Source organism: Hyla sarda (genome assembly GCF_029499605.1).
Source record: "Hyla sarda isolate aHylSar1 chromosome 1 unlocalized genomic scaffold, aHylSar1.hap1 SUPER_1_unloc_7, whole genome shotgun sequence".
NCBI lineage: Eukaryota > Metazoa > Chordata > Amphibia > Anura > Hylidae > Hyla > Hyla sarda.
Window position 1 is genome coordinate 33,344 of NW_026607593.1, and position 25,591 is coordinate 58,934.

General features: G+C 45.1%; 2 protein-coding genes across 2 annotated transcripts in view; one reads left to right on the forward strand and one right to left on the reverse strand.

Annotated features, from left to right (window-relative positions):
• Nucleotides 1-25,591, forward strand: part of LOC130298252 (zinc finger protein 850-like) — a 411,906-nt gene that overhangs the window by 25,520 nt on the left and 360,795 nt on the right. The gene's annotated exons all lie outside the window — the stretch shown is intronic.
• On the reverse strand, nt 39-25,458 carry LOC130298251 (zinc finger protein 605-like). Its single transcript, XM_056551173.1, has 3 exons — nt 24,858-25,458; nt 14,129-15,450; nt 39-1,307 (listed from the first exon to the last, which is right to left on the reverse strand). Exons 1-3 carry the CDS (start codon nt 25,402-25,404, stop codon nt 111-113), a joined length of 3,066 nt encoding a protein of 1,021 aa, XP_056407148.1. The 5' UTR covers nt 25,405-25,458; the 3' UTR covers nt 39-110.

Genomic DNA, 25,591 nt, shown 5'->3' on the forward strand with positions numbered 1-25,591 from the left:
ATATGAGAAAGAAAACTTTTATTATCAATTGGTAACAAGTTTGGAGATGCAGTATATGATATATGTATAAATGTCAGATATCCTATGTACATGGATAATATATAGATGTGTTATCTGCATAATTTACTGCTCTGAATTGGCTTCTCTCCTGTGTGAGTTCTGTGATGCTTAACAAGATGTGAATGCTGGGTAAAACATTTTCCACAGTCTGAGCATGAAAATGGCTTCTCTCCTGTGTGAGTTCTTTGATGTTTAACAAGATGTGATTGCTGAGTAAAACATTTCCCACATTCTGCACATGAAAATGGCTTCTCTCCTGTGTGAGTTCTTTGATGTTTAACAAGACCTGATTGATGATTAAAACATTTCCCACACTCTGCACATGAAAATGGCTTCACCCCTGTGTGAGTTCTTTGATGTTGAACAAGATTTGATTTCACAATAAAACCTTTTCCACACTCTGCACAGAAAAATGGCTTCTCCTCTGTGTGAATTTTTATATGTATAACAAAACTTGATATGTCATTAAAACATTTTCCACATTCTGAACATGAAAATGGCTTCTCCACTGTGTGAGCTCTTTCATGTTTAACCAGATTTGATTTGTCAGAAAAACATTTCCCACACACTGAACATGAATATGGTTTCTCCCCTGTGTGAGTTCGCTTATGTTTAACAAGACTTGATTTGTCAGTAAAACATTTTTCACATTCTGAACATGAAAATGGCTTTTCCCCTGTGTGAGCTTTTTGATGTTGAACAAGAATTGATTTCTCAGTAAAACATTTTCCACATTCTGAACATGAAAATGGCTTCTCTCCTTTGTGAGTTCTGTGATGCTTAAGAAGATGTGATTGCTGAGTAAAATATTTTCCACATTCTGAGCATGAAAACGGCTTCTCCCCTGTGTGAGTTCTTTGATGTAGAACAAGATTTGTTTTCCCAGTAAAACATTTTCCACATTCTGAACATGGAAATGGCTTCTCCCCTGTGTGAGTTCTTTGATGTTTAACAAGATCTGATTTGACAGTAAAACATTTTCCACATTCTGAGCATGAAAATGGCTTCTCTCCTGTGTGAGTTCTTTTATGTTTAACAAGACTTGACTTGTCAGTAAAACATTTTCCGCATTCTGAACATGAAAATGGTTTCTCCCCTGTGTGAGTTCTTCGATGTTGAACAAGATGTGATTTCTTAGCAAAACATTTCCCACATTCTGAGCATGAATATGGTTTCTTTCCTGTATGAGCTCGTTGATGTCCAACACCCCTTCTATGACCTTTATTTAGCTGAACATCCTGTGATGACTGAGAAGACAGGACCTGTATATAAGGATGAGATGACAGATCTTGGCTGTGAAGGGCTGAGGGTGTATCTGGGATAATGGAATGTTCTTCATATGTATCTTGTGTGATATCATCATCTGCTTTATAATCTGAAGATATAAGATTCTCCTCTGATCTCCTGCTACAAGAATCTGCAGAGAATAACACAGATTTTATTATCAGTATTAACCCCTTAACAACCCAGATAACTTTAAGCTTTTGCATTTAAATTTTTTCCCCCTCTCCTCAGAGTCATAACTCTTATATTTTTACATAATTTGAGATCTTGTTTTTTGCGGGACCGATCTTTCGTTGTTATGACACCCTTCATTCATTGTGTGGTAAAATTGTTTTTCAGGTGACTACGATCACAACGATATCTAATTTACATAGTTTTCTTTATGCTTTACTGCTTTTCTATAACAATTACAACAACAAAAAATTATTATTGAGGAGGGGGTTTAGTCATTGGATTGCTCATACAAATTAATGCAGCATAAATACTGCACTGACCCATTAGATCCGTCCATAGACAGGTTGTATCAATAGCAGAGTCCTGGCAGTGACAAAGGCTTCGGGCTGACATAATAATGGATCACATCCGCGTGATTCCTTCGTGAGAAGCCAATTTGGTGTGAGGTGCAAACTTGCGCCCCATGTAAACTTGCTTCTGCTCCTCCCCTCAGATTTCCGAAACTAGAGCTGGGGGGAGGGAAGAGCGAAGACAGAGCGGAGAGATACGCGCCTCCCTCATATCCTCTCCCTCTGCTCCACCTCAGAGAACGCAGGTTTGCACGGGCAGAGCAGGGGGAGAGATCAGGTACATATGACTCCCTCCTCATCTCCCCTTCTCAGCCCCGCCTGAATTCTCCCGACGCGGGTTTCCATGGGCTGCGAGGAGGTAGTCATATGTACCTCCTCTCTCCTCCTGCTCTGCCCGTGCAAACCTGTTTTCCCCAAAAATCATCCCCAGTTCTACACCTCCCCCCCCGCTTTTGACAGCTGTGAAAATCTATGTCCAGGGGGCTGTGGGAATCCCTCTCTTCCTAATGGAGGTGCATGAGAATCTACATCCAGGAGCAGGCCTGTGAGAATCCCTCTCCTGCCGAGGGAGGTGCATGAGAATCTACATCCAGGAGCAGGCCTGTGAGAATCCATCTCCTGCCGGGGGAGGTGCATGAGAATCTACATCCAGGAGCAGGCCTGTGAGAATCCATCTCCTCCTAATGGAGGTGCATGAGAATCTACATCCAGGAGCAGGCCTGTGAGAATCCCTCTCCTGCCGGGGGAGGTGCATGAGAATCTACATCCAGGAGCAGGCCTGTGAGAATCCATCTCCTCCTAATGGAGGTGCATGAGAATCTACATCCAGGAGCAGGCCTGTGAGAATCCCTCTCCTGCCGGGGGAGGTGCATGAAAATCTACATCCAGGAGCAGGCCTGTGAGAATCCATCTCCTGCCGAGGGAGGTGCATGAGAATCTACATCCAGGAGCAGGCCTGTGAGAATCCATCTCCTGCCGGGGGAGGTGCATGAGAATCTACATCCAGGAGCAGGCCGGTGAGAATCCATCTCCTGCCGAGGGAGGTGCATGAGAATCTACATCCAGGAGCAGGCCTGTGAGAATCCCTCTCCTGCCGAGGGAGGTGCATGAGAATCTACATCCAGGAGCAGGCCTGTGAGAATCCATCTCCTGCCGGGGGAGGTGCATGAGAATCTACATCCAGGAGCAGGCCTGTGAGAATCCCTCTCCTGCCGGGGGAGGTGCATGAGAATCTACATCCAGGAGCAGGCCTGTGAGAATCCATCTCCTGCCGGGGGAGGTGCATGAGAATCTACATCCAGGAGCAGGCCTGTGAGAATCCATCTCCTGCCGGGGGAGGTGCATGAGAATCTACATGCAGGAGCAGGCCTGTGAGAATCCCTCTCCTGTCGGGGGAGGTGCATGAATATCTACATCCAGGAGCAGGCCTGTGAGAATCCATCTCCTGCCGGGGGAGGCGCATGAGAATCTACATCCAGGAGCAGGCCTGTGAGAATCCATCTCCTGCCGGGGGAGGTGCATGAAAATCTACATCCAGGAGCAGGCCTGTGAGAATCCATCTCCTGCCGGGGGAGGTGCATGAGAATCTACATCCAGGAGCAGGCCTGTGAGAATCCATCTCCTGCCGGGGGAGGTGCATGAGAATCTACATCCAGGAGCGGGGCTGTGAGAATCCCTCTCCTGCCGGGGGAGGTGCATGAGAATCTACATCCAGGAGCAGGCCTGTGAGAATCCCTCTCCTGTCGGGGGAGGTGCATAAATATCTACATCCAGGAGCAGGCCTGTGAGAATCCATCTCCTGCCAGGGGAGGTGCATGAGAATCTACATCCAGGAGCAGGCCTGTGAGAATCCATCTCCTGCCGGGGGAGGTGCATGAGAATCTACATCCAGGAGCAGGCCTGTGAGAATCCATCTCCTGCCGGGGGAGGTGCATGAGAATCTACACCCAGGAGCAGGCCTGTGAGAATCCCTCTCCTGCCGGGGGAGGTGCATGAAAATCTACATCCAGGAGCAGGCCTGTGAGAATCCATCTCCTGCCGAGGGAGGTGCATGAGAATCTACATCCAGGAGCAGGCCTGTGAGAATCCATCTCCTGCCGAGGGAGGTGCATGAGAATCTACATCCAGGAGCAGGCCTGTGAGAATCCCTCTCCTGCCGGGGGAGGTGCATGAGAATCTACATCCAGGAGCAGGCCTGTGAGAATCCATCTCCTGCCGGGGGAGGTGCATGAGAATCTACATCCAGGAGCAGGCCTGTGAGAATCCATCTCCTGCCGGGGGAGGCGCATGAGAATCTACATCCAGGAGCAGGCCTGTGAGAATCCATCTCCTGCCGGGGGAGGTGCATGAAAATCTACATCCAGGAGCAGGCCTGTGAGAATCCATCTCCTGCCGGGGGAGGTGCATGAGAATCTACATCCAGGAGCAGGCCTGTGAGAATCCATCTCCTGCCGGGGGAGGTGCATGAGAATCTACATCCAGGAGCGGGGCTGTGAGAATCCCTCTCCTGCCGGGGGAGGTGCATGAGAATCTACATCCAGGAGCAGGCCTGTGAGAATCCCTCTCCTGTCGGGGGAGGTGCATGAATATCTACATCCAGGAGCAGGCCTGTGAGAATCCATCTCCTGCCGGGGGAGGTGCATGAGAATCTACATCCAGGAGCAGGCCTGTGAGAATCCCTCTCCTGCCGGGGGAGGTGCATGAGAATCTACATCCAGGAGCAGGCCTGTGAGAATCCATCTCCTGCCGGGGGAGGTGCACAGCTGCTCACACAGCCCCTGGACGTAGATTTTCACAGCTGTCAAAGTCTATGTCTGGGAGCGGGGGAGGGAGGTGCAGAACTGCGTCCTGCACAGCTTTGCCTTCCCCGTTCCCTCGCTGTATGTTCGGAAATCTCCGGACACGTGAGGGGAAAGGCTGACACAAAAATGCACAGGGCGCAGTTTTGCACCTCACACCGGAACATTGCTCAGGGATGTGGAATTCCTATCACCCGACGCTCGAGACATGCAGTTCCGGGCGCCGGGCAGGTGAATTCTTCAGGTCTTTAGCCCAGCTTCGGGCAAGCAGGGCCGGACCTGAAAGCTACCAATAAGCACGGCAGTGCACCTCACGGCGGCGCTCACAGGGGAGTATGGATCGGGCTCCCGACTCGTGACCGCTCCCGTACTCTGCAGCCCCCGGCTGTTCTCAGTAGCCGGGGCCGCCGCTAATAGCCAGTATGCGGTGATCCCGATCTCCGCGGCTGGCTATTAACCCTTTAGATCACCACTGTCAAAGCTGACAGCGCGTCTAAAGAGACATGTGAATGTGCTCCCTGGTGTGCTAGATCGCACCCCCCCCCCCCCCCCCCCCGCAGCACGTGGGCTTACCTCTGATTCCCTGCTGTACCGCGGCTGTCCCGTGGCTCTGTCATTGATAGATCCTGGCTGGACTAGGCTCTATCAATGGATTGCAGAGCACACAGATTCAACAGAACTCTATTGACCTGTATGAGGTATCTAATGATTCCTCCTAAAAGTCCCCTAAGGGACTAATAAAGTGTAAAAAAACAAAAAAAACTATGTATTTAAAAGACACACATTAACCCCTTCCATATTAAAAGTTCAAATCACCCCCTTTTCCAATATAAAAACATATAAACATAATAAAAACAAACATATTTGGTATCACAGTACAAACTATTAAAATATAACATTATGGGCAACAAAAAGCCCAGAATAGCAAGACACATTCTAACTAGGCAGAGGGATGCGGGTGGCCTGGCAATGCCTGACTTTATTACATAGCCACCTTGGTCTCTGTGCTGGTGGGGGGGGTGGATTCTGGGAACATTGGAGGTTCCATGGGTACACATAGAACATTCGCTGGCCTTGCCATACACCTTGAAAGACCTGTTGCAGTTGCCGTTCTGGAACTTACCACCTCCTAAAGACATCTGCCCAACGATGTCGGCTTCTATCAGAGCTTGGACAATATTCCACAGAATGTCTGACACAGGAGTACCCCCCCAGGCATCTAGTATATCCATCACCCTTCTGAACGCACTGCTTCCACATCCTGATTTAAGGGCTTGGATAGATAAAAGTTTGGCCTCAGTAGGGGACATTCACTCATCCAATTCTCTATTGACTTTTGGAGATATCTGAGCAAAATTCTCACTGCCAACTGCTGATTTCTTTAACCCGTTCAGGACCCATGACGTAACGTTACGTCCCGACACCCTGGGTCTTGAGGACCCATGACGTACTGTTACGTTATGGGCAGTTCCGGTCCCCACCGTGCGCCAGGCAATCGTTCAGCAGGCATCCCGTGCAAATGCCCAGGGGGGTCCCGGGACCCCCCCATGTCGGCAATCGCAGAAAATCGCATGTCAATTCAGAGTTGCGATTTTCTTCTATTTCGGGCTGATCGGGTCTCTGGTGACCCGATCACCCGGAAAATTGTGATGATCTGACCTGTCAGTGACAGCCCAGATCATCTTGCAGGGTAGGAGTGAAGTCGCAATGCTGCGATTTCCTCCCATCCCCTGCCATTGGTCAGAATTGATTCAGACCAATGGCAGAGCAGGACAGTGGGTTGCCATGGCAACCCCCGTTCTGCCCACCCCTGGATGTCGAGGGGATTGTGGGAAGAAGATGGAGGCCGGGTACCTTACCCGAAGATGGCGTGGAGACCGAAGATCCTCCTGGAGACTACGGAGATCCCGACTCAGGTAGGGAGACACGTGGGGGGGGGGGGGAAACAAAAGTGAAAGTAAAGTGATCTTTACTGTGGCAACCACTAGGAAGGCCAAACTGCAACTCCCAGCATGCCCAGACAGCCAAAAAGGAGTTGTAGTTTTGCAACATCTGGAGGGTCACAGTTTGGGGACCACTATTACAGTGGTGCCCAAACGGTGGCCCTCCAGATGTTGCCAAACTACAACTCTCAGCACGCCCAGACTGCCCAGGCATGCTGGGAGTTGTAGTTCTGTAACATCTGTCCCTTCAGATTTTGCAATTTTCATGAAATTTTAGAAAATTGCTGTTCTACTTTGAAGCCCTCTAATTTTTTCAAAAAGTAAAAATATGTCCATTTTAAGATGTCAACATAAAGTAGACATATTGTATTTGTGAATAAAAATAAACTTTATTTGTTATATTCATTTTCCTTACAAGCAGAGAGCTTCAAAGTTAGAAAAATGCAAAATTTACAAAATTTTCATGAAATTTGGGAATTTTTCACCAAAAAAGGATGCAAGTAACGCCGAAAATTTACCACCAAAATAAAGTAGAATATGTCACGGAAAAACAATCTCAGAATCAGAATAATAACTAAAAGCATCCCAGAGTTATTAATGTTTAAAGTGACAGTGATCAGATGTGCAAAAAATGGCCTGGTCCTTAAGGGGTTAAATATCTCCAAGTCTGACACCTGCTGGGGGATTACACCCCTTGGGGCTCAAACTAGATGAATTAGCATGCCTCCACATATCCTCCTCATGTAGGGGGCTGAAACCCCTTTATGCTGCCTTGCTTCGGGACGTTGGCTGTGGGAAAACTCATCTGATGCGTAGTTGGGAACGAGACTTGCAATCTGAATATTCAATTGATGAGTAACAAAAGGCATTTAAAATGTCGCGTTTATACCTCAAATGTACCTCACATACTGAATCTGTCACCAAAACCCCATTCCGGTGGTATTACACTCCAGACCGTCTTTCTTTAATGTACCCTTCAGCCTCGGACAGATGTTGGAGGGGTTGCGGGGGTGGGGGATCCTTGCTACATATACTTTGGTTGTGTCCCCTAATACGACATTATTGGGAAAATTGCAAAGAATTGCTAGGAAAAGTTCTCCCTGGGCCAATAGTGTGGACCCTGCGACCGGCCCTTCTTTTCATTGGGATCTCTGATATGCCACCAAATAGTAGAGCCCTCATGTGTACAATATGTGCTGTCGCTAAGAATATTCTGCTCCGTAAATGGAAATCGGAGGCAGTTCCAGATTTTGCAGCCCTCCAACTAGAAATGAATCCTAAGTGCGTATATGAAAGAATTATCTCCTACGGGAACAGCACTCACCCGGCCTTTCTCAACAAGTGGCGGCTCTGGTTCCAATCCCCCTTCACTGTGAAGGATTAATAGTGAATATTTGTGTTCTTAGTAACATTAGGTTTCTCTCCCCAACACCTTAGACCATTGTTTGCCTCTTTTACCGCAGCTATGCACAAGGTTCTTCTTATTTTTTTTTTACTAGCACATGTCCTCTATATTGTATACGCGTAGGATATACGATTATTCACCCATTTTGTTTTTGTGTTACTACTGTTCATTACTGTTTATGTACCATCACCCTTACCGGGATCTCCTGGCCTGTTGTATAACTTTGAAAAATGCTTAATAAAAACTATTTCACAAAAAATATATAACATTATGTATCCCCCTACGGTAAATCACAAATAAAAAAAACACAGAATTACAATTTTTATAATTTCCCAGAAAAAAAGTTAAAAGCGATTAAAAAGTCAAATCAATACCAAAATGATACCAATACAAAAAACTAGATTATGGCGCAAAAAATGAGCCCTCATACAGCCCCATATGCGGGGGAAAAAAAAAAGCTACAGGGGTCAGAGAATGGCAATAAAAAAAAATTCAAAAAGTTCAGAATATTTTTTTAATTAGTAAAACATGACGGAAACTATACAAATCTGGCATTGCTGTAATCAGCACGACCTAAAGTATACATGTTAGCTCAACCACAAGGTAAATGGCGTAAAAAAGAAAATCACATTTGCTAAATTATCTTTTACTATTTCAATTTCACTTCACCAATATTTTTTTGTTTTTGGTTCGGAGAATATGTTATGGAACAATTAAAAGGTATCATTATAGTAGGAAGTTATGGCTATTATAGGGCGAGGAGGAAAAAACGAGAGTGTAAAAGCGAAAATTGGCCGGACAAGTGGAACGTCATGAGGGACAAGCAGATTTTGCTCCGTTTTAGTCCCGTGGACAAGTACAGTCGTCCCTCAACATACGATGGTAATTTGTTCCAAACGAGCCATGGTTTGTCGAATCCATCGTATGTTGAGGGATCCGTGCAATGTAAAGTATAGGAAGCTATACTCACCTGTCCCCGTCGCTCGCGATGGTGTCCCCGCCGCTCCCGATGGTGATCCCGGCCTCCGCTGGGCTCTCCGCTGTCTTCTCCGGTCCTCCACTGTCTTCTCCGGTCCTCCGCTGTCTTCTCCGGTCCTCCGCTGTCTTCTCCGGTCCTCCGCTGGGCTCTCCTGGTCTTCTCCAGTCCTCTGCTGTCTTCTCCGGTCCTCTGCTGTCTTCTCCGGTCCTCTGCTGTCTTCTCCGGTCCTCCTCTGTCTTCTCCGGTCCTCTGCTGTCTTCTCCGGTCCTCTGCTGTCTTCTCCGGTCCTCTGCTGTCTTCTCCGGTCCTCCGCTGTCTTCTCCGGTCCTCTGCTGTCTTCTCCGGTCCTCTGCTGTCTTCTCCGGTCCTCTTCTGTCTTCTCCGGTCCTCTGCTGTCCTCTCTGGTCCTCTGCTGTCTTCCGCAAGGCCTTACTGGGCCTGCGTAGCGACGTCATTACGCCGCTGCGTACGCCATTCCTATTGGATGACGTGCGCAGCAGCGTATTGACGTCATCGGAGAGGGCCGAGAAGACACCGGAAGACCAGCGCTGGACCCGGAGGGCACCCCGGAGCATCGTGGAGAGGTAAGTAATACTTACCGCACCACACGGGGAACATTAAGTTGCTATCCGGCAGCAGCTTAAGCATTTGGCGCTGCCGGATAGCACTTAATGCGATGGCCCCGACATAAAAAAAGCATTGTATGTCGATGTCGACATGCAATGGCCTCTGAGAGGCCATCGTATGTCAATTTGATCATATGTCGGGGCCATCGTAGGTCGGGGGGGTCACTGTAGTTTTTTACAAAATTTCCACATCCCTGATGTCAACATATGAGGTATTTCCATACTCGAGAGAAATTGGGCTACAAATTATGGGGGTCTTTTTCTCCTTATACAACTTTTAAAAATGAAAAAATACAAGAACATGTTAGTGTAAAAAATGCAGATTTAGATTTTTCTCCTGCACTTTGCTGCTATTCCTATGCAACACCTAAAGGGTTAACAAACTTTCTGAATGTCATATTGAATACTTTGAGGGGTGCAGATTCTATAATGGGGTAATGTATGGGGTATTTCTCACAGAAAGGCCCCTTAACCCCTCAAGGACCAGGCACATTTTGCCCTCAAGGACCAGGCCAATTTTATTTTTGCATTTTCCTTTTTTCCTCCTTCTAATAATCATAACTCTTTTATATTTCCATCCACAGACCCATATGAGGACTTGTTTTGCGTCACCAATTTTCCTTTGTAATGACATCACTCATTTTACCATAAAATGTACGGCGCAACCCAAAAAATATTATTTATGTGGGAAAATTGAAAAGAAAACCGCACTTTAGCTAATTTTGGAAGGTTTTGTTTTCACGCTGTTCACTTTACGGTAAGAATTACGTTTTCTTTATTCTATGGGTCAATACGATTAAAATGATCCCCATGTTATATACTTTTCTATAATTGTACCGCTTAAAAAAAATCTCAAACTATTTTAACAAAATTAGTATGTTTGAAATTGCCCTAATTTAACCACCTATAACTTTCTTATTTTTCCGTATACGGGGCGGTATATTTTTTGCGCCGTGATCTGTAGTTTTTATTGAAACTTTTGCTTCGTTTTTACTTTTTATTAATTTTTTGGGGGAATAAAATGTGACAAAAAAGCAGCAATTTTGGAATTTTTTGTTTTTTTTACATTTACGCCGTTCACCTACAGGATAATTAACAATATATTTTGATAGTTCAATTAACTTTTTTTTTTAATACACTTTACTAGTCTCTATTGGGAACTATTTATAGCAATCATTTCATTGCTAACGATGTTCAGTGCTATACATAGGGCATAGCACTGATCAGTGTTATCGGTCATCTTCTGCTCTGGTCTGTAGAAGACCCCGGGAGAAGGACGGAGCCAGGTGAGGGGACCTCCGGCTGCCATGTTGGATGATCGGATTCCCGCGGCAGCGCTGCGTGCGATCTGATCATCCATTTAAAGTACCTCACTGCCGCAGATGCCGTGATCTGTATTGATCACGGCATCTGAGGGGTTAATGGCGGACATACAAGCGATCGCGGATGTCTGCCATTACCGGTGGGTCCCTGGCTGCTGACAGCAGCCGGGACCTGCCGCGCATGACACGAGCACCGGTCCAGTGCTCGCGGTCATGGTGGAGCATAAATGTATATTATGGAGCATTAAGTAGCACGGCACCATGATATACATTTATGTCCATTGTCATTAAGGGGTTAAATCCACTTCAAACAACTGGAAAATTTTGAAAATTGCTGCCATACTTTGAAGCCCTCTAATGTCTTCAAAAAGTAAAATCATGAATCAACTTTATGATGGAAACATAAAAGTAGACATATTGTATTTGTGAATCAATATATAATGTATTTGGAATATCCATGTTCCTTACAAGCAGAGAGTCTCAAAGTTAGAAAAATGCTAAATTTTCAATATTTTCATGAAATTTCGTGATTTTTCCCCAAGAAAGGATGCAAGTAACAACAAAAATGTACCTCTATGTTAAAGTAGAATATGTCAGGAAAAAACTATCTCGGAATCAGAATAAAAGGTAAAAACATCAGAGTTATTAACCCCTTAAGGAGTGAGCGATTTCACGTTTTTGCATTTTCGTTTTTTCCTCCTTGCCTTTAAAAAATCATAACCCTTTCAATTTTACACCTAAAAATCTGTATTATGGCTTATTTTTTGCGCCACCAATTCTACTTTGCAGTGATATTAGTCATTTTACTGAAAAATCCACAGCAAAATGGAAAAAAATTCATTGTGCAACAAACATGAAGAAAAAATGCCATTTTGTACATTTTGGGGGCTTCCATTTCTACGTAGTACATTTTTCGGTAAAAGTGACATCTTATCTTTATTCTGTAGGTACATATGGTTAAAATGATCCCCTACTTATATAGGTTTGATTGTGCATTACTTCCGAAAAAAATCATAAATACATGCAGGAAAATGTATGCGTTTAAAATTGTCATTTTCTGACCCCTATAACTTTTTAATTTTTTGCGCCATTATCTGAAGTTTTTAGCGGTACCATTTTTGTTCTGATCAGACTTTTTGATCACTTTTTATTCACTTTTTTGTGGTATAAAAAGTGATCAAAAATGCGCTATTTTGGACCTTGGAATTTTTTTGCGCGTACGCCATTGAACGTGCAGTTTAAAAAGTGGTATATTTTTATAATTCGGACATTTCCGCACGCGGTGATACCACATATGTTTATTTTTATTTACACTGTTTTATTTTGTTACTAGGAAATGCTGGGTGATTTAAACTATTAATTCAGAAGGGAATAACTGAAAGGGTTAACTTTTTGTTTACACTTTTTTTTTTGCAAGCTGATAGGTGCCATAGAGACCTATGAGCTTGCAATGGCTGATTTCATTCACAGACTGCTGCCTTGCCGTTGCATGGCAACAATCAGTGAAATCGGTGATTGATTGCTCCAGCCTGTAACTCAGGCTGGGAGTAATCAATCGGAGCCCGGACGCCGCCGGAGAAGGTAAGAGACCTTCTTCTCTCCGGGTAGCTGATCGGGGCCTCGCGATTTTATCGCGATGACCCCGATCAGCCCGACTGAGCAGCCGGGAAGCATTTAGTTTCACTTTCGAGCTGAGTGCCGCATCGGAAGGGTTAATAGCGCATGGCCGAACGATCGCGGCTGTGAATAGGTGCCGGGACCATCCCGCTATGATGTGGGGTCCCGCCGGGACCCCGCGTTATAGACAGGGACCGCACTTAGGACGTTTATAAATGTCAATTTGCGGGAAGGGGTTAATAAAGTGACAGTGGTCAGAAATGCAACAAAGGGCTGAGTCCCTAAGGGGTTACATTATATATATATTTATTTATAAAATTTAACCCTTTAAGGACTGAGCCCTTTTTTGCACATCTGACCACTGTCACCCAATAACTCTGATGCTTTTACCGATTATTCTGATTCTGATAATGTTTTTTCGTGACATATTCTACTTTATGTTAGTGGTAAATTTTCTTCGTTACTTGCATCATTTCTTTGTGAAAAATCACGAAATTTCATGAAAACTTTGCATTTTTCTAACTTTGAAACTCTCTGCTTGTAAGGAAAATGGATTTTCCAAATAAATGATATATTGATTCACAAATACTCTGGCCGACATTTATCAATGAGTTTACACCTTTTTTTTCTCCGTACAAAAGGCGCTATTTTGGCGCACTGTATGTTATTTTGCGCCTTTTGGTGGTAGAATATTTTAGTCATTCCAGATGTTTTGGAGTAGCAGTACATGCTTTTCAATTCAGCGTATGCCGTGGACTGAAATTTATGAACTTTCTGTATAAAAAGTTTTTGTAAAAAGGCGCAAAAAAGGCGGCAAGCCACTGAAAAGTGTCTAAAACGACACCATCCCAGACCTGGCGTAGCTTTTTGGTGTATGTGAAGAGAGAAATACATGCATGCTGAGAGTTGTAGTTTTGCAACATCAGGAGGGCTACCGTTTGGGCACCACTGTATAGTGGTGTCCAAACTGTGACCTCTAGATGTTGCAAAACTCCACTAGACCACTAGAAGGCAGCAGTAAATATCGCTTTCCTGCCACCTTCCTTGATGGCTCCACGCCGTCGCCTCCCTACCTCCGCCGCTGATCTCCAATGATGCCACCGATGATCGCCGGTCCCCACCGCATGAAAGTCCCCAGGTACCGGCCGCCATCTTCTCCCCCCGCTCTGCCCGACATCCAGGGGTGGGCAGAGCGGGGGATTTCCATGGTAACCCCCTGTCTTCAACTGCCACTGGTCAGTAGTCATTGCTGACTAATGGCAGGAGATAGGAGGGGGTGGCACCACTGCAACCGCGCTCCTATCCCTTAGGATGATCGGGGCTGTCACTGACAGCTCCGATCATCCCTATTTCGGGTCATCAGAGACCTGATCAGCGGCAAATGGACAATCTGAATTGATCTGCCATTTGCCATGATCACTGACATGGGGGGTGGTCTCAGGACCCCCCTGGGCAATATGCCGGGATGCCTGCTGAACGATATCAGCAGGCATCCCAGTCCGGTCCCCGCCCGGCGAGCGTCGGGGACCGGAATTCCCACGAGCGTATCTATACGCCCTCAGTCCTTAAGGACTTTAAAACGGGGGTGTATGGATACGCACTCAGTCCTTAAGAGGTTAATAGTCTGTGATGAAAATGGCTTCTTGCCTTTGTGAGTTCTTTGATGCCTAACAAGATCTGATTTCTTAGCAAAACATTTCCCACATTCTGGACATGAAAATGGCTTCTCCCCTGTGTGAGTTCTGTGATGTTCAACAAGATTTGATTTCTTAGTAAAACATTTTCCACATTCTGAACATGAAAAGGGCTTCTTCCCTGTGTGAGTTCTTTGATGTACTACAAGATGTGATTTCTTAGTAAAACATTTTCCACATTCTGTACATGAAAATGGCTTCCCTCCTGTGTGAGTTCTTTGATGCCTAACAAGATGTGGTTGCTGAGTAAAACATTTCCCACATTCTGAACATAAAAATGGCTTCTCCCCTGTGTGAGTTCTGTGATGTTCAACAAGATGTGATTTCTTATTAAAACATTTTCCACATTCTGAACATGAAAAGGGCTTCTTCCTTGTGTGAGTTCTTTGATGTACTATAAGATGTGATTTCTTAGTAAAACATTTTTCACATTCTGTACATGAAAATGGCTTCCATCCTGTGTGAGTTCTTTGATGCCTAAAAAGATGTGATTGCTGAGTAAAACATTTCCCACATTCTGAACATAAAAATGGCTTCTCTCCTGTGTGAGTTCTGTGATGTTCAACAAGATGTGATTTCTTATTAAAACATTTTCCACATTCTGAACATGAAAATGGCTTCTTTATTGTGTGAGTTCTGTGATGTATTACAAGATCTGATTTCTTAGTAAAACCTTTTCCACATTCTGTACATAAAAATGGCTTCTTGCCTTTGTGAGTTCTTTGATGCCTAACAAGATCTGATTTCTTAGCAAAACATTTCCCACATTCTGGACATGAAAATGGCTTCTCCCCTGTGTGAGTTCTGTGATGTACTACAAGATCTGATTTCTTAGTAAAACATTTTCCACATTCTGAACATGAAAACGGCTTCTCTTCTGTGTGATATCTCTGATGTGTAACAATACCTGATTTCTGAGTAAAACATTTCCCACATTCTGAGCATGAATATGTTTTCTTTCCTGTATGAGCTCGGTGATGTCCATCATTCCTTCTATGACTTTCTTTTTGCTGAACATCCTGTGATGAGTGAGAAGACAGGACCTGTATATAAGGATGAGATGACAGATCTTGGCTGTGAAGGGCTGAGGGTGTATCTGGGATAATGGAATGTTCTTCATATGTATCTTGTGTGATATCATCATCTGCTTTATAATCTGAAGATATAAGATTCTCCTCTGATCTCCTGCTACAAGAATCTGCAGAGAATAACACAGATTTTATTATCAGTATTAACCTCTTAACGACCGAGGACCTTTAAACTATTGCATTTGTCATTCTTCCTCCTCTCAGAGCCATAACTCTTATTTTCCCGTATACAGAGCCGCTTGAGAACTTGTTTTTTTGGAGGGACAAATCTTACTTTGTAATAACACTTTTTTATTGTACCCTAAAATGTACGACAAAACCAAAATAATACTATTTGTGAGGAAAATGGAAAAAAAACACTTTTGCTATTTTGTGGGGTTTTGTCTTAGAAATGACATCTTCTCTTTATTATGTGGTAAATATGATAAGTTTTACTATTATACTTTTTACAAAATGAGTTATTCATAAAATTGCCATATTCTGACCCCTATAACTCTTATTTTTCCGTATACGGGGATGGATGAGGAGGATTTTTTTGCGCTGTGATTTGTAGTTTTTATCAGGACCATTACCCATCATATATCTGACTTTTTGATAACTTTTTTCAGATACCGTATATATTCGAGTATAAGCCGAGTTTTTCAGGGATTTTTCGTGCTGAAAACACCCCCCTCGGCTTATACTCAAGTGGACAAAAAAAACTTTCTGGCTTTAGCTGTGAGGGGATGGTGCGGCCCGTCCATCTCCGCCTGTCAATACCTTCTCAGTGGTCTTCAACCTGCGGACCTCCAGATGTTGCAAAACTACAACTCCCAGCATGCTGGGAGTTGTAGTTTTGCAACATCTGGAGGTCCGCAGGTTGAAGACCACTGAGGCCTTCATCATCATCCAGACCCCCCTTTAGTTTTCTACTCACCTCCCCTCGGTGGGAAAGAAGGGTGAGCTGGTCCGGGCCGTCATCTGTGCTGCAGGGACCGTCTGGTGGGGAGGGTTAGTCGTTCCGGGCTGTCCATCTTCACCGGGAGGCCCTCTTCTCCGCTCCGGGCCGGCCCCGGACTAGTGACGTTGCCTTGACGACGCGCAGGGACGTCACCGAGGGGAGGTGAGTAGAAAACAAAAGGGGTGTGTGGATGATGACAAAGGCCGCAGTGGTCTTCAACCTGCGGACCTCCAGATGTTTCAAAACTACAACTCCCAGCATGCCCTGACAGCGGATGGCTGTCTGGGCATGTTGGGAGTTGTAGTTTTGCAACATCTGGAGGTCCGCAGGTTGAAGACCACTGAGAAGGGATTGAAAGGCGGTGATGATGAAGGGGTGGGGGATGATGACGGGGGTCTGGGTGATTACATGGGGGCGATGATGACAGGGGCGATGATGACGGGGGCGATGATGACGGGGGCGATGATGACGGGGGCGATGATGACGGGGGCGGGTGATGACGGGGGCGGGTGATGACGGGGGGGGGGTGATGACGGGGGGGGGGGGGGTGATGACGGGGGCGATGATGACGGGGGCGATGATGACGGGGGCGATGATGACGGGTGCGATGATGACGGGGGCGATGATGACACGGGTGATAATGACAGGGGGTGATAATGACAGGGGGTGATAATGACGGGGTGACGATGACAGGGTGATAATGATGGGGTGTTAATTATGGGGGGATGATGTATTGGATGATGACAGGGGGGGGGGATGATGACATGGGGGGGGATGATGTATTGGATGATGACGGGGGTCTGGATGATGACAAGGGGGATGATGTATTTCCCACCCTAAGCTTATTTATTGTCGAGTCAATAACTTTTCCTGGGTTTTTGGGGTGAAATTAGGGGCCTCGGCTTATATTCAGGACGGCTTATACATATGATGGACCCAAAAATCCGCATTTTTGTTGTTTGGTAATGTTTTACATTTATGATGTTCATCATGCGGAATCATAAACATTATGGGGGAGATTTATTAAAACCTGTGCAGAGGAAAAGTTCCCCAGTTGCCCATAGCAACCAATCAGATCGCTGCTTTCATTTTGCAGAGGTTAAAAATGAAAGAAGCGATCTGATTGGTTGCCATGGGCAACTGGGTAACTTTTCCTCTGGACAGGTTTTAAAAAAAATCGCCCCCTATATTTGAATACATAAAAATAAAGGATTCACTTAACCCCTTAAGGACCGGGGGTTTTTCCGTTTTTGCATTTTCGTTTTTTGCTCCTTGCCTTTAAAAAATCATAACTCTTTCAATTTTGCACCTAAAAATCCATATGATGGCTTATTTTTTGCGCCACCAATTCTACTTTGTAATGATGTCAGTCATTTTGCCCAAAAATCTACGGTGAAACGGGAAAAAAAATCATTGTGCGACAAAATTGAAAAAAAAATGCTGTTTTGTAACTTTTGGGGGCTTCCGTTTCTACGTAGTACATTTTTTGGTAAAAATGACACCTTATCATTATTCTGTAGGTCCATACGATTAAAATGATCCCCTACTTATATAGGTTTGATTTTGTCGGACTTCTGGAAAAAATCATAACTACATGCAGGAAAATTAATACGTTTAAAATTGTCATCTTCTGACCCCTATAACTTTTTTATTTTTCCGTGTATGGGGCGGTATGAGGGCTCATTTTTTGCGCCGTGATCTGAAGTTTTTATCGGTACCATTTTTGCATTGATAGGACTTATTGATCGCTTTTTATTCATTTTTAAATGATCTAAAAAGTGACCAAAAATGCACTATTTTGGAATTTGGAATTTTTTTGCGCGCACGCCATTGACCGAGCGGTTAAATTAATTATATATTTTTATAATTCGGACATTTCCGCACACGGTGATACCATATATGTTTATTTTTATTTACAATGTGGTTTTTTTTTTATTGGAAAAGGGGGGTGATTCAAACTTTTAATAGGGGAGGAGTTAAATGATCTTTATTCACTTTTTTTTTGCAGTGTTATAGCTCCCATAGGGACCTATAACACTGCACACACTGATCTCTTATACTGATCATTGTTATCCCATAGGGACCTATAACACTGCACACACTGATCTCTTATACTGATCATTGTTATCCCATAGGGACCTATAACACTGCACACACTGATCTCTTATACTGATCATTGTTATCCCATAGGGACCTATAACACTGCACACACTGATCTCCTATGCTGATCACTGGTTTCTCATAAGAAACCAGTGATCAACGATTCTGCCGCATGACTGCTCATGCCTGGATCTCAGGCACTGAGCAGTCATTCGGCGATCGGACAGCGAGGAGGCAGGAAGGGGCCCTCCCGCTGTCCTGTCAGCTGTTCGGGATGCCGCGATTAGCCGCGGCTATCCCGAACAGCCCGACTGAGCTAGCCGGGAACTTTCACTTTTAGCCGCGCGGCTCAGCTCTGAGCGCGCGGCTGAAGGGTTAATAGCGCGCTGCGCCGCGATCGCCGCTGCGCGCTATTAGAGGAGGGTCCCGGCTTCACTATGACGCCGGGCCCGCCGTGATATGACGTGGGGTTACTGTGTAACCCCGCGTTATATCAGAAGAGCAGGACCAAGGACGTACCGGAACGTCCTTGGTCCTTAAGGGGTTAAACAACACAATGTAACTCCAAGTCACTGACACTTCTGTGAAATCCCACTGTCCACTCAGGAAGAACACTGACAATCAATTTCACATGGAACAGACAACAGGTGGAAAATTTAGGCAATTAGCAAGACACCCTCAATGAAGGAGTGGTTCTGCAGGTGGTGACCACAGACCACTTCTCCTTTCCTATGCTTTCTGGCTGATGTTTTGGTCACTTATAACTGTTTTGGTCACTTATGTAAAGAGCGCATAAAGCTTCTTCACTCAGGTACCATAATCCCTATAATATAAATCCCTCCTCCCCCAAACAAAAAATAGAAAAGAGCATAGTCTCTCAACGTCCTTGAAAAGTGCACTAAGGCATCTTAGGAGAAATTGACATTGATCACCACGCAGTCATCATCTGGTAAGAAATAGGTGTTGTCGAATGGGAGACAGAGTTACCACATGCCTCCCCCAGACCCAAACCATGTAGACAAGCATAAAGTGCAGCTCCTCGCTACGGGAGCCTCACTCGGACCCTGCTGGTGCTCCTCTGACTCCCAGGGCATCCAAACCGAGAGCCATAGTGCTCAAAATAAATGGTCAGCCTGTATTCAGTATTATTTATCTGGTAATCTTAGCGCCCCTAGAGAACCTCTCAGAGATTCCACATTGTACCATGTGGTTGTATCTAAATGGTCGTACAATCTCAACGATCCCCCGAGATTCAAAGTGAGTAACAATAAAGGATTTCCATTTTTAGAAAAAACATTTAGTGCCAGTTTCTCAATGTCTCTCGGGATCTAAGTGATCTACGTCTAGAAACGATTTCAATTGGGCAATCAGCATAGGCAAATCTGGAGTGGTAGTATCTAACCATTTAGACAACGCATGGCAACTAAATGGACAAACCGAGGAAACCTCTCCTCCCCTTCCCCTCCTCCCTCCGGTGGGCGCAATTGGTGAAATAGGAGCGATTGTGGTGTAAAAGTGAACCGCACCTTCCAATGATCCCATATGTACGATTGTATGAGACGCCAGTATATCGCTGAGTGTGAGCACTCCCAGATGCCATGATACATGTTTGTAAGTGGGGTACTTCATTTAGGGCAATGAGTGATCCTATCTGGGAAGTTATGCGAGGGCAAGATGTTGAAGCCATATAGGGCAGCGTGAGCGACCTTGAAGTATAACTCAAAATTAATGATCACAAGGATCAATGACCCTAGTGAGGGGTGGACTAAACATATGTTTATTTATTAACCTCAACTCAGCCCAAAAGGACTGAGCAAAAAGTCCACTTTTTATCCCTCACTTTGATAAAACTTAACTTTTATTTTTAAATAGTTAAACAATAATGTGAATAAACAGAGCTATAGGTGATTTAAAAAAAAAAACAGCATTTTAAGCACCACATGTATTGATGTAACTTGTTGTCCCTAGGGACCAACTGGAATTATAGGATCTACTCAGCACATCTGCAGAATGTGCTGATTAAGGGTGCTATGCTGATATTTAAAATACTCTCACACTGTCCCTCCTAACATGTTTCGCCAGCAAAGTGACGTCTTCAGAGGTTAGGGAACAATGGTTCCCTAACCTCTGAAGACGTCACTTTGGTGGCGAAACATGTTAAAATGCTGGGTTTTTTAAAATCATCTATAGCTCTGTTTATTCACGACCTTGAAGTATGTCTCCCTCCACCTCTCATCGATAAAATTTTTTCGTACAGATGCCCACCCGCTCAACACTACATCAGTAATGCTTGTGTCCCCTGTCCATCTTTCCCACGTCCGAAATACATGTTTAGGATCAAGTTTTAGGAAGCGTTTACAGAAGGCTGCTTACAGGTCAGAGATCGACCTTCTCTGGGGTTCATTGCCTATAATGTCATCTAAAATGTTGTTTGGGGCTTCCTTCGAGAGATTCCGATATCTAGAAGAACAAAAGGCGTTACCTGATTGGCATAAAGAGTGTGGGACAGGGGAGGTCAAACACACAGAACATTTCTCCAGGGGTGAGCCATCTATGGTCATCACTACGAATCAGTTACCCCAACCTTCCGAGCCCCTCTAGAAAGCCACAATTTCAACCACAGAGAAGATTTACCCTGCAGGAATTCTGGGTGGTCAAGCAAGGGCATCCTTTTGGATACCAGAAACGGAAGGCCAAAAACTTTTCGCACTTCCTTCCAGGTCACTATGGTATCTCGCAGTAGCACTGAGCCCCTGATCCCTACCGGAAGTATAGCTTATGAAGTGTGAAGCAGTGTCGGTAGAGACCATGGGGCGGCCATCGCTGTTTCCACCGCTAGATTGGAGAAGTAGTCAGAGGAGTGCAGCCATTCAAGTGCTTGGCGAAACAAACAAGCCAAATTATAGCCCCTGATGTTTGGGAAATGAACACCCCCCCTCAACCTTGCTAAGCATGAGCTTCTGTAAAGCTATGCGCGGGCACTTGCCCTGCCATAGGAAGCATTAAAAGGGTGCGTTGAGGTGTCAAATGTCATCATGCCGAAGTAGAAGTGGGAGAGTTTGCAAGGGGTACAACAAGCGGGGAAACTAATCATTTTAACGAGATGGCATCTACCCAGGAAAGATAAGGGCAAGGGCTCCCAGCGCTTCATCTCCACAAAAATACGCTGAAAGAGGGGTGTGTAGTTGAGTGAATAGAGCATGTCAGGAGTCTTCCCTATGCGAATGCTTAGATACGTTATGGAAGAAGAGGCCACTTTAGCACCCAAGGCATTCGCATCAAGAAGCCACCTGGGAGGAGTCGCACCCAAAGGCAGTAGCATACTCTTGGTGGCATTGACCCTGTAGCCCGTGAAGCTTCCGGTATAAGATAGAAAGTTCAGAATTTTAGGGACAGCCTCATTGGGGTGGTTGGGTAAAGTAATACATCATCGGCACACATGGACAATTTGATCTCCTGGGTGCCCACGGCTATACCCCTGTAGATATCAGAGGAGATCAAATAGCGGGCCAGAGGTTCAATCGCCAGATCAAACAATAAAGGCGATAAGGGACAACCCTGACATGTTCCTTTCGCTAACTGGAGGGGAGTGGATAAGATGCCTGGGGTATGTACCCTAGCCCTGAGACCATCACATAGGCCATCTATAAAGGAGCTAAATCGACCTACAATCCCAAACTTTGTCAGGACCAGCCGCAGCCAGTCAAACCGAACATTGTCAAAAGCTTTTTCAGCATCCAAAGCAAACAATGCGGGTTGGGTTGCTGTCTGGGACTGGCCCCAAACACTATCCAGTACTGCCGGTACCCTCCTAATGTTCATGACCGCCGAACGGGTTTTCACGAACCCCACTTGATGGTCAACAATAAGGGAAGGTAAAAATCTAGGCAGGCGATCTGCCAGGATCTTAGATAATAACTTCCCATCCTGGTTGATCAGAGCGATAAGAACCAGGTTCTAAAGGGTCCTTGTCAGGCTTGGGGAGTACCTTAATATATGCTAGATTTGCAGCCGGAGAGTGTACGCCTGTGCCATTTTGTTAAAATATGCCATAAGGGGGAAACAACCTGATCAATCAGGGGTTTGCAAAACTTGCCAAGATAGCCGTCTGGCCCTGGCGCTTACCCATTTGCCAAAGCGCGTATACTAGTGACTACTTCTTCCATTGGAACATCGCGTTGAGCTCCTGCTGCTGCTCATCAGATAAAGATGGTAGGGTGAGCCCCTCCAGAAACCGCGCCCCTTCATCAGAGCGGGGGGAGAAGAATAGAGAGCAGCATAGTAGGAGTCCAAGACGCCATTAACTGAGTGCGGCTCATGCATTACTTGCTCCAATGAGTCACACAACGTCAGTACATGCGCAGGCACGCGTGACTCCTTCACTATACGCGCTAGCAAACGTCCCGCCTTATTGCCCTGCCAAAACATAACTACTTCAAAGTGAGACCTATGGATTCTCTCTTTCCTATCCAACAAGAGTTCATACAAGGATTTTGCTGCCTGCCACTTGAGTTTATGATCTACGGTGGGGGACTCTAAAAAGCAGGAGTAAGCTTCCGCTAAGGCTGCGCTTGCCATTGCATGACCCTCCAGAGTATTCCTTTTGACAGAATTACTATAACACATAATTTTATCCCCAAGTACCACCTTAGCAGTTTCCCAGTACAGAGAGGGATTGTCAATGTGGGATGCATTGTCCGTTTGAAAATCCAGCTACCATCCCCTGAGAAGAGAAAAGATTAATCTTTTGTTAAATAAGACAAAAACCGCCAAAAGATGTCAGAACCCTTTGTGCATGATGGCAGGAGCTCCAAGACCACCAGTGCATGATCCGAAATGACCAGGTTCCGTATGTCCACCTCTCCCAAGCGAGAGCACACAAGGGGACTGACTAGGAAATGGTCAATGCATGAACCCTGTACGTGAGAAGTGCGTGTACTCACGACCGTCCGGGTGTAAATGCCGCTAAGAGTCTATCAACCCCGTCTGTGTCAGGAAAGGTGGGAGGACCCTGTCACTCTGATGTGGGATGGTAGATATGTGAGCTGAGCGTCTATGGTCTATTCACTGTATTTAAGTCCCCTCCCAGGATGGTGTGCGGTCCATTAGACCTACTGACTGTATCTGCTAAAGATGCAAAGAAGGAAGAGTTATCACCACTAGGAGCATAAACATTATAAACGTGATATGTGGTACCATTATGGACTAGATGAAAATGAGAAAAACACCCCTCGTCATCCCTTTCGTGTGAGAGGATGTGGTGCGAGACTTGTGAAGCAACGTTACAACTCCCGATTTGCCGTCCGCCGCTGCGCTGCCAAACACCTTGCCCACCCACAACTTCTGCATTCTCTGAAAATCCTGCTCCGTTAGATGTGTTTCCTGGAGAGGGACCATGTCCGGACGCAGGCGTTTCAAAAAGCGCAGAATTTTCATGCATTTTTGTAGGGAGCATAAACCCTTAACATTCCACATCACCAACTTACACATGGTGAGATAACGTCCCCCGGGGGGCAAGAGAGAGCAGCGGGGAACATATACTGAGGAGACAATAGCTATGAGGGTGAGGAGAGCATGAAGGACAAGAGGACCAAAGATGGGTGAAGGCGAGGAGGAAACATTGGATGGAACCAGAAATACAAGGAAGGTAAAACAGAAAAGGATCTGACATCATGAGAAGAACATGGGGGGGGAGGCAAAAAACACAGAAACAAACAAAGACAACCCAATAGAGGGCAAGAACAGAAAAATAAAAATCGACAGACAGACCAATCCACAGAATAGAATAGGGGCGGCCATAAATTGGGTAAAGGACTCCACTTTTTTCGGACATGTGGGTGGCTAGAACTCCCACCCCAGACCCCCGACATAAACCAATCAACTAAGCTTAAACGAAAGGGGAAGAATATACACGTAAAGAGGGGCCTCCAGGGGAATCCTACAGCAACTATAACTAGATGGGTACCTATAGGAAGGGGATCCCTCAGTGAAACACAGGGAAACTCATGACCGGAGGAGATTACCCAACCACTACCCTTAAACAGCAAGAATAGTACAAAACCGGGCAATCCCTAGAAGGAACCGTAGAGGTGTGGTGTAACAGAACCATTCGCACAGAAGAACAACAAATGGCATTACATACGTTACAGTGAATAATAAATGACAATAAACCCCTAAACCACAGTGTAAAATGATCCCCTGGGACAGTTAAAGAGGTGCCTCGTGGGCCAACAGGAATTAAAACGATTCAAGAGTGGCATATCCCCCACATTAATTCTATGGGAGCGGGTGTGATGGCCTCGTACACATAGGGATATTTCTTCTCCATATTCCAGCTGTAGTATCACATTAGTTTGCATTTTGGCTAAATAGAAGAATATACAGCAAGAGACAGGACAGAGAGATTAAAGAATTCTACACAATTATTACAGCAGAAGAATCTGTGACTCTGCTCTATATTAAGTTGTTACTACTCACCTGGGCGGTTACCTGTAGGAACGTCCTCCTTATACTGCTCATCACCACTCACATCTGTCTCTTCTTCTTCCTCCCTATCTGTAGCATTAATCTTGTTCAGATCTTTCCCTGTAGGAATGTCCTCCTTATACTGCTCATCACCGCTCACATCTGTCTCTTCTTCCTTCATATCTGTAGCATTAATATTGTTCAGATCTTTTCCTGTCAGAATGTCCTCCTTATACTGCTCATCACAGCTCACATCTGTCTCTTCTTCCTTCATATCTGTAGCCTTAATATTGTTCAAATCTTTTCCTGTTGAAATGTCCTCCTTATACTGCTCATTACCGCTCACATCTGTCTCTTCTTCTTCCTTCATATCTGTAGCATTAATATTGTTCAGATCTTTTCCTGTCAGAATGTCCTCCTTATACTGCTCATCACAGCTCACATCTGTCTCTTCTTCCTTCATATCTGTAGCCTTAATATTGTTCAAATCTTTTCCTGTTGAAATGTCCTCCTTATACTGCTCATTACCGCTCACATCTGTCTCTTCTTCTTCCTTCATATCTGTAGCATTAATATTGTTCAGATCTTTTCCTGTCAGAATGTCCTCCTTATACTGCTCATCCCCGCTCACATCTGTCTCTGGAGCATTAATATTGTTCAGATCTTCACCCTGATTCATAAGATGTGGAAGAAATATAGTAAACGTCATTAGACAGTAGAAGTCACGTGGGAGATTATAGATGAGC